Source organism: Solanum stenotomum, chromosome 7, assembly GCF_019186545.1.
Source record: "Solanum stenotomum isolate F172 chromosome 7, ASM1918654v1, whole genome shotgun sequence".
NCBI classification, from domain to species: Eukaryota; Viridiplantae; Streptophyta; class Magnoliopsida; order Solanales; family Solanaceae; genus Solanum; species Solanum stenotomum.
The window spans coordinates 48,119,649-48,130,115 of NC_064288.1; the positions used below are offsets into that span (position 1 = coordinate 48,119,649).

Sequence of the window (10,467 nt, forward strand, 5' to 3'; positions counted from 1 at the left end):
GGCTGAACCTGGATCTCGACTTATTCTTTCTGGTGATCATCTGACTGATGCTCATTTATATCGTAGTGTTGTTGGTTCCCTCTAATATTGTAACGACCCGGAAAATGATAGAGTGAAACTAGAGCCTCACATGTGAGTTTGGAGTCGAGAACTTAATGAAATGGTTATAATTGAATTTGACCCAAAAAGTTCTTAAAATGTGCTTCGGAAGTTACCGGAAACTTGTTTAACTGTATATAAAAANTACTTCATCGCACTTACATGGTTGATGCTAAGCCCATTTCTAGTCCGGCTGAAGCTGGATCTCGACTTATTCTTTCTGGTGATCATCTGCCTGATGCTCATTTATATCGTAGTGTTGTTGGTTCCCTTTAATATGTTACTATCACTATGCCAGAAATATCCTACGCAGTCAATCGAATATATCAATTTATGCAATCACCTACCATTTCTCATTGGTCAGTTGTCAAACGCATACTTCGATATCTGAAAGGATCCCTCCATGATGGCCTCTTCTTACGACCTATGTCTGATTCTAGTCTGATAGCCTTTTCAGATGTTGGTTGGATATCTAACCTTGATGATAGTCGCTCCCAACATGGTTTTGCACTATTTTATGGAGGTAACTTGATCAGTTGGTTTTCTCGAAAACAAAAAGTTGTAGCCCGCTCAAGGACTGAAGCTGAGTATCGTGCTTTAGCTCTGGCAACTACTGAATTAATCTGGGTACAATAAGTTATCAGTGAACTGCGTGCTCCTCTCACTGCACCTCCCATAGTTCTTTGTGATAATTTTAGTGCACATTTTTTATCTCGGAATCCTGTCATCCATCAACGGTCAAAGCATATTCGTCTTGATTATCACTTTGTCCGAGAGATGGTTGAAGATCAATCTTTGGTGATTCGCTATGTTTCATCTCAAAATCAAATAGCAGATATCTTTACTAAAGTTGTTGGCACAACTCGGTTCCTCAACCTTAGATCCAAGCTCATGGTTCGATCAAGAACATGATTTTGCAGGGGGCTATTAGAGTCCACACCTATTTGAATTCAAATAATGTAGTTAATTTCAAATTCAATTGTCGTAGTTTATTCTTTGTAACAAAGGATTACTCTTCCTTTAGAATAGGTATTAGATTAGGACTCTTATACTTATCGTCAATATGTACAAAATCTATAAATACAAAACAAATACGGCAGAACTATAATCTGCTCTTATTTTCTCAAAAGCTTCGCATACTTATTCTTCATAAGAGGGGAGGATTGTCCAATCAATATTAAGAATTCAAGGAATCCATTCATTTTCAATGTAAGGTTTCATTCATCACCCCCACACACTTGAACAATTTTGCGATATTATATGTGTGAACAGTCTATAAGGGACCCAACATTGATAAGACTCTGATGTCATGCTAAATCAAGGAAGAAGAACCACGGAAGAGAGAACAATATAGTTATGAAAATTTTCATATCTTTAATTTCTCATTAGCCATACTATCTATTAATATTCAAGGAAATAATTGAATCTCTAACATATTCAGCTAGCCAAATCCTAACTCATTAGGCCTATAATTTCTATGTCTACCATAATCCAAATTTACCATATGTACACGTATTTCCATGTTTACATTTAATTTAATAATAAATCAAGAGTTAACGGTCAGATAACTCACAAGACATGTTAGAATGATTTTTTTTTATATGACTAAAAGAATAACAACTTCTTTTGTGACGAAATAAATTAAAAATAATAAGTTTACTACACATATAATTTAGTTAAGTGACCATTAGACTGATAAAATCCACCAAAATTAAAGAAACAAATCATATTTTATACTTAAAATGTGTACAATATATTTCTCACATCCAATCACACAAAATTATGGATCGTGTCTTGATCGAGTTGGGAAAGCCTTAGTTTGCACATTCTTATTTAAGTTGAAAATCCTTATTAGATATACATTCAAACTATATATACTAGTTCTATCTATACTTTTAAATAATTACGTATCTTACCACTAATTAAGAATTTCTTACCATATATTGAGGAAGATAAACCTAGATACATGTATTTTTCCAACCAAATACACTAAAATATGGAGAGAAGCAAACGAGATTTGTTATGTATCTCAGATACATGCGAATCACTCTAGATACATGTATCTGATGTGATTTACATGTATCTGGGATACAACCAGATATACATAGGAGAGTGGCGAAGGATGCGAGGGAGGCAATCGAGATTTGTTATGTATTTGAGATACATGTGAAACCACAATTGGATACAATGTATCTAAAACAAATTACAGTTAATTTAGACCCATGTATCCCGAGATTCATATATCTGGACGTATTAGACGCATCAAAATCTGATAAAATTAGTTATATTGCAAACTAAAATATATCTAAATAATTAACACATTAACGTAGGATTTTTGTAAGTTGCCCATATATATATATTTGATTCTTTGGCAAAACAAAAGAACATAATTAAAGAGAAACAAAAAAAAAAAACAACAAAGAGATACGTAATTCAGAGCGGAAGGTAGTGTGAAGTCATTTTTTATAATATAGTAATAATAAAGACTCTAATGAGTAGTACATCCACTTGCAACTCCAACTTGCAATTATTAATTAATTAATCTTCTTAAAATATAACTCAAAGTCACAACACTACAAAGAGTAATGAGGTGAGGTGAGGTGATACCAGCAATATTATTGATGCAACTTGCACATCTTCCTTTATTAAAAAGGAGCAAACGAATATTGAAAGTATGCAACTTGCAATTTCTTTATTGATAGATCAGAAAAGGAAACATCCTTAAATTATGTAAAATTAAATAAAAATATTGTCTTTTTAATAATTTGATTTAAAAATATTCTTACAGTCAATAGTGATATTTTTGGATCAAATTATTAATTAAGAATATTTTTATTTAATTTCACATAATCTTGAGACATTTTTTAATCCCATTTTCGTTGATAGATGTATTTTCAACTAATTGGTATCTCTTTCAACAACAAAAAAAAAAAGAAAAAAAAAAGAGAACAGTTCGTTCCAACTTACAACCCCAAGTGTTTGATTATCATCATGTTATCTACTTATTTGATTTATACTACTGTATAGTTATTCGATTTAAGTTATATATACATTGATAAAGTATTAAATTCCCACATTATCATATATTTTAATGCCTCCTCCCCATTATGCCTCAAATGGAAATTCTTAGGTTTCACATTTGCTTTTCATCTTTCTATCTTGTTTTACTATACCAAAATGATTTTTAGCGGCAATTAACTAACGACAATAGTTTAATTGTCATTAAATATACATTTTTATTGGAAATTAACATTCTTTATAAATGGCCCTAAAGCCTATAACGACATTAGATCTAATGACAATTAACTAATGCCGGTAAATGCCTTGACACTCTATGTCAATGTGCATATTTATTGCCACTAAAAGTTGTTTTTGTTATGTGTTTATACATCATCTTTTCTACGTTGTTACTATTTTACTAACTATCATCTTTCGGATCTAACCCGATTAAATAACTCGAAAATGGCAAGCAAGGTGCTAAATATTTCTTATATCTTGGATTTAAGTACTATATAATGGTAGTACAAAGAATTTTTTATATCAGAATTTAATTTAAACGGATATAATAAGTGATCAGTCCACTTTAAGATATATTATATATACTTCTCCCATCTCAATTTATGTGCTACATTTGGTTTTAAAAATTCAAACTATGTAAAGTTTGACCTAACATTTTAAATTATGTTTTTTCATCATATTGACATGAAAGAAATTACAACTTATAGTGTTTTTCGTGTAGTTTTTAAATATATAAATTATAATTTTAAAATATTGAATTGATATAATCTAATTCAGCTTTAAAGATTAGTCAACCTGACTCTTCAAAGGCAAAAAAAATGGAAATATATAAATAAGACAAAGCTAGTAGGAAGGTCGTAGGAAGATTCAAAGGAGCAGTTTCTATTGGTTTGCCCAAAGATTTTACGAGGTTTATCAACTATCGTGCGGGCCAGTAAACTTGATTAACTTAATCAATAAAATAATCAAACACTATTAAATAAATCATATATAATAATAATGGCTTCATCGTACTAATTAGTTTCGTCGAACATATATAGAGACAAACAATTAATATTATTCCCTTTGTAACCTATTGTAAGCTAATCGCTAGCTAGCATTACTATTATATCACACCCGCATCCATTCACGTGGATTCCACAATACCGTTTCTCGAGAAAAAACTTACCCGCACCGTGTGTATACACCAAACTAATGCAATTTTCATTATTATGTGATTTAATAAAGTAAAACACATGTTAATTAATTAAAATTAAGTAAAATGAATTATAAATTTAAACACATTGAATGCATGTATTGGATTGGTGTATACATGACCCGATGCGGATAAGTTTAACCGCCGTTTCTCGGGTATATTTACGCACATCTCAAATAATTTTATCATAACTTACCTAATTTATTAGGTTCAAAATTAAAAACTTAGTAATTTATTTTGATTTAGTAATACAATGTATTTAGACATTATTCATCATCATCCATACTGTACTCAATAGGGTAACAATGCTAAACAAATAAAACAAAACACTTCGCTAATTAGTTACTCCATCTTTTTTGAATCTGTCTTTAATGACAAAATTTGTACCCAAATTAATTGATTGATGATATCTCCATAATTCGATCACCCAAAATTCTAATTCAACAATAATATAACAACTCAATGAGAAATAATTATATGCTTTGGATAATAAGGATATTAAACTAACATGAAATACTTGCATTTGAACTTGTCATTTTTTTCCTTTTAACTCATTACTTATTCATATCCTTCAGTTTTTTGTACCATAAATAAGAATTAAAATGCATAGATCATAGATGAAGTTGAAAGAGGCACCAAAAGGAGAAACAAATTAAATTCCTACCATAATAAGTTTATTACAATTAATCTTTTTTTAAATTTTATGATATTGAACATATCTTCAACAAAATATGAAAGAAAAAAAAGGAATTATTTTAAGATCTAATTCGTACCCAAAAGATATCTTCTGATAAAAAAATTTTAAAAAAAAGCATCATGATCCATTAGTTGTTTTAATGTGTTTAACTCTTTTGATGACCTCAATTCCCCCAATTCATAATTTTATGATTCATTCTTTAGCTCATTTTGACCAATCTATTTTGACTCCAAGCAAACTTTGAACAGACTTGATGATAAGAAACTGATCAACCAGTTCATTTGACACCTCTACGTACCTCATTTCAATTAGCTAGCAGTATTTCGTCTTGTTGAATTCTGAGCGATCTGGGCAAGAGATTGAAGGTTACATTTAACAATAGTATCCACAAACACACATGTTTCTTCTTTAGTATTCCCATGTGGTATATCAACAACGTACGATTCGACAACGATCGTCGTCGTCCCAATATTATTTTGATCGGAGTGGAGGGTGGTAACAGATCGGTAATTCACCAGGCGGTGGTCCCCGCCTACGACGCTGAAGCTGATGACGTGGCGTTCCTCATCAAGGATCTCAAGTCTCTCCATGCTATTAGCAGCGGGTAGACCCGAGATGACCCGCACTTCACGGACGGTCCCCACGTTCCCATCACCACCGATGACGTGGCAGCTCTTGACGAAGTGTTTGTATGCTTGAGGGTTATCGAAGCGACGGAGGACGGACCAAACGGTGGAGATTGGGGCGGAGATATGTTGGATCACGGCGGAGCAACACTGGTTTGGGCTAACGGAATGAGTATGATGAGTAGTGACGGAATCGGGGACTTCAGTGGTACATGGTATTGGTGTACGTCTTTGTAGTTGTTTACCGGAGGTGGCGGTGGTGGTGGTGGTTGTAGAAGTGGTGGTGGGATTGATTCTTTGGAGTAAAAGTGATGATTTTGGAGGCATTTTTTTTTTTATTTGTTGATTGTCTAGTGGTATGATTGTTTATAAAATAGAGAGAAGGTGTTCTTTCGGATGAATAGAGTAGTATATATTTTCTGTTCCGTTTTATTTTATATGATACGGTACAAATTTAAAAAAAAAGGAAATTATATTCTATTCGTCTCAATTTATGTGTATTTTTATTTTAACAAACTAAAAAGAAAATAACGAATATAAGTATATATAACGTAAGAATGGGTATGGTAGAGCTGAGGTAAGAGAGAAAAGGAAGAGCTGGTTGGACTTTGAAAGTAAGAGAAGATGTGTGATTGTTCATGTGTGAGGATAGTAAAAATAGGAACTAGTGGCGGCGTGTGAGCTTATTATATTACTCACTCAGTTTTAATTTAATTCAACTCAGAAAAAAAAAAAAAAAACTTTTGAAGGGACTTCTAAGTCAAACGTCTAAAATCAAGATTCAATTGAGAAGTTGGATTCCAAAGTTTTAATGTAATTTTTTTATAAGAAATTATCTAATTAGACAAACATCTTTATCATGTCTAATAAATCTTGAGTTAATATCTCATATGGTCACTCGACTAATACTTCTTTTCACAGAAAGTCACTTAATTAATACTTTTTTTCATAGAAAGTCACTCAACTAATACTTCTTTTCACAGAAAGTCACTCAATTTTCAGTTATAACCTCAAAGTCAAAGTCACTCAACTTTCTTTTATAACCTCAAAGTCACTCAACTATGAATATTTTACCTACAAAGTCACTCAACTATTGATATGTCATTTAGAAAGTCATCCAACCAATTTAAATATGTTTTCATTAAATTTTGTTGAAAAACAATTCTTTTTACAAAAAAACCGACCGAAAGCCATATCACCAAAATATTCATGGAATAGAAAAAATTATCTAATTCCTTTAAATGGTTCCTAATACCCAAAAAAAATGGCGAGCCTTCACATATTTCACCCCCAACACCCTACAGAAAGTTTCGTAAAAATTTTGCAAAAAAATCATCTGAAAACCATAATATAATAATATTTAAAATGTTGAATAACATGCCTATTGACACTAACGTTCTGATAAGAAGCAAAATAAATAAATTGAAAAGGCACTTTAACTTAATATAATAATATAAAAAAAAATGCCATAACAATCCCCAATAATTTTAAAAATATTACACAAGAGGGTATATCAGCTAAAGAAAGATTATTATACAAAATGAAATTGTGCTCTGCATTGAACCTTCACTTAGTGTAACAATAACTTTTACTCCAGAGTCATAGTGGTCTCAGACTTAAAACTATGACTGCTTAAGGGAAATAAAATATCACTGCTCACACACAACAATGAAGGTGTTGACATGAGCTTTAAAAGCCAACACGTTACGTCCTTGTGCTATCCCAGTTTCATGAATGCTTTTGAGAATAAACTCAATTCTCATAGGAAGTGACCTACTTCCACACTCACATTGGTGAAATCTGTCGAGAGTGCTCCTGTAAGTTTAACACTCCACACATATGAGTTATAGATTTTCATTAAGAACTTTGTAAGCTCAACATTCACAAATCATTACAGGAAACAATGCACTCACATCATAGGGAGGGAATAAAAAGTAGTGCATTTTTTCACATCAAGTCATCATATGATTCATTTTCCATTGAACCTAGTTATAGGATCTCTAGTCCCCATGTTGGATTTCCTCATATATGACTCAAGGATTTATATAGGCTTCAATCATATCCCTCTTGATGTGCTCCCGGCCTTTTCTCTTGCTAAGGCCTTAGTAAGAGGATTTGCAAGATTATCACACGATTTGACATAATCAACATTAATGGTATCACTTGTCAAATACGATCTTACAATACTGTGTTTCCACTTTATAACTTTGGATTTACCGTTGAAATATAATTTTGAACTCTATCAATTGCAGCATTGCTATCACAATGAATTAAAATAGAAGAAATTGGTTTTTCAAAATAAGGTCTTTGAAATTGTTGGTTGATAGAGGATATTCTCCATATCAAGATTTGATCCTCTAAGATCTTAAGATAATTGTTGTAATGCTAGAATATCTTTTCTCTTCTTTTTTTTTGTAAAATATATGATTTTATTGAATTCCAGAATTTATGGGATCTAGGTGATTTCGTTCCACAATCTCCCATGTATATAAAGTTATGTATATGACATAGAAAGACATAAATAAAATTATTCAACTATCTAATTTTCACATGTTATCACAGCTTTAGGCTTTTTCCTAACTAGTTTTATTCATCTTGTCTTGAAAAAATCTTTTTTTTTTATCTTTATCCAAAACCATTCAAGAACCATGTATATGTGATTGTTGCAACTATTCCAGCCTCTGGAAATGTTTTTGCAACTGTAGAGAATATCTCAACAATTTCAATTGGTGATTTGCAAACATTCAAGTCTCTTATCGGTTGAATGGAAAAAATTACCTAAAATGGGCCCAACTGATTCATACATTTTTAAAGGGCAAAGGGAAAATACGACACCTTCTCGATACAAGACCATCTAAAGAATACCCCACGTTTGATACATGGGATGAACATGATGTGGTGGTGTTGTCTTGGTTTTGGAACTCTATGCTTTCAGAAATGAGCGATAACATTATGTTAACTGAGCACCGCTTAGGAAATTTAGGATGCAGTGAAGGAGACGTACTCTAAAGTACATGATGTTTTCAGGATTTATGAAATAAAAATATTTTTTTTGCAGCAAAATAGGGAGATCGACCTATCACTAAATATTCTAACTTTTTACAGGGGTTATGAAAATAAATGGATCATTATCAATGCATTCAAATGGATTGTAAAGGTGATTTTGTAATTCTGAAAAAAATTATTGAAAAGAAAGGATTTATGATTTTCTTGCAGGGCTAAATGCAGAATTTGATTCCATGAGAGTGTTAATCTTAGGAAAAGAAGATTTGTCATCATTGAATGAGACAATGACCATTATACAGAAGAAGGATGGAAGAATGTTATGCTTGAAACTCAAATTAATGAAGGGTCAGCTCTTTAGCAAAAGGAACAAGTCCAAAAGAATCTGAAGTTTAACAATGAGAGAGCACCATCAAGTCTGCGGGTTCATTCAAACCGTCATTCAATACGGACAATCTATATTGCACATATTACAAAAAATATCGTCACACCCGAGAGATGTTGGAGACTCAATGGTAGACCTCCAAATAGAAACATTAGTGATGGAAAGTAGACACATATAGTTGTTCATTGTTCTTCACATGTATTTCTTACTCTTTTGTTACTAATATCTCAGACAAAATTTCTCCAATATAGCTGGTTGATTCTAGGGCAACTGATCACATGACCAATTCCCTTTATCTATTCATATCATATTCCCCTTGTCCTTGTTATAAAAAATAATTATAGCTGATGGTTCAGTTATTATTGTATTTGGACAAAGAGACATATACCGGAGAAATTCTTAATACTTAAAGTTATTTGCAAATCTCATTTCTAACCAGAAAATCACCAAAAATTTCAAATGCCAAGTAACTTTCTTCCCTTCATATTGTTTATTTCAGGAACAGAACACAAAGGAAATGATTGGGCGTTCTAGTAAGAAATGTGGTCTTTATTGTCAAGATGTCCACAGTGGTGAAGATATAACTAAGAATTTCGTATCTAGTTTATTCTTGTCTGAATCTGTTATGTCCAATAAAGAGAAAGTATGATTTTCTCATCATCGATTAGGTCAACCAGCCTTTTATGTAATCAAAATGATGTTTCCATCTTTATTCAAATATTTGATTATTGAGTCTTTACATTGTGATGATTGTGAAATTGCAAAACACAAACGTGTTTCCTATTTAATTAGTCACAAAAGAAGTCAAACTCCATTTTCTCTTATTCATAGTGATATTTGGAGACCCTCTTCCATTCCTAATATTTCTGGTGCTAGATGATTTGTGTCATTCATCGATGATTGTAAAAGAGTAACTTGGATCTATTTTCTAAAGTAGAAAAATCAGATTTTAGTCGAATTCATCCTACTTTTTTTAATTTGATCAAAACCCAATATAATGTGCCTATGTAAAGATTCCAATTTGATAATGCCAAAGACAACTTCAATCAAATCCTCTTTGTTTTCTTCTAAAAGAGTGGATTATTCATGAATCTTCATGTGTCAATACTCCTCAACAAAATGGAATAGCAGAGAGAAGAAATGGTCTATTATATAATATTACTAGATCACTATTGTTTCACAAAAGGGTGCCAAAACAGTATTGAGGGGAAGTTGTCCTAACTGCTACACATCTTAGTAACAAAATGCCGTTGAGAATTTTGAACTTTAAAAGTCCGCTTGATACTCTTAGAAATTTCTTTCTGAATTTTAAAATTTTCAATAAATTGGTTACTAGATTTTTGGGAGTGTTGCCTATGTTTATATTCATTCTCAAAATAGGGCAAATTAAACCTACATGTTTTTAACTGTGTTTTCTTAGGATATTCTCCTACTCAAAAGGTGA

The 10,467-nt window shown here is 31.8% G+C and overlaps 2 protein-coding genes across 2 annotated transcripts; one reads left to right on the plus strand and one right to left on the minus strand.

Annotated features, from left to right (window-relative positions):
• Nucleotides 1-261: 261 nt before the first annotated feature.
• Nucleotides 262-735, plus strand: LOC125869977 (uncharacterized mitochondrial protein AtMg00810-like). Its single transcript, XM_049550356.1, has 2 exons — nt 262-364; nt 464-735. The coding sequence occupies exons 1-2, from the start codon at nt 262-264 to the stop codon at nt 733-735; spliced, it is 375 nt and encodes a 124-aa protein (XP_049406313.1).
• Nucleotides 736-4,959: 4,224 nt separating this feature from the next.
• Nucleotides 4,960-6,020, minus strand: LOC125871154 (abscisic acid receptor PYL4-like). The gene has a single exon (XM_049551748.1). It carries the CDS (start codon nt 5,960-5,962, stop codon nt 5,318-5,320), a length of 645 nt encoding a protein of 214 aa, XP_049407705.1. The 5' UTR covers nt 5,963-6,020; the 3' UTR covers nt 4,960-5,317.
• Between the last annotated feature and the right edge of the window lie 4,447 nt (nt 6,021-10,467).

Excerpts from the sequence above, each read along its gene's own strand:
- LOC125869977 (XM_049550356.1), top strand. The coding sequence starts at position 262 with ATGGTTGATGCTAAGCCCATTTCTAGTCCGGCTGAAGCTGGATCTCGA. Across the intron at positions 365-463 it reads TTTATATCGTAGTGTTGTTG|TTGTCAAACGCATACTTCGA; the intron begins GTTCCCTTTAAT and ends CTCATTGGTCAG.
- LOC125871154 (XM_049551748.1), bottom strand. The coding sequence starts at position 5,962 with ATGCCTCCAAAATCATCACTTTTACTCCAAAGAATCAATCCCACCACC.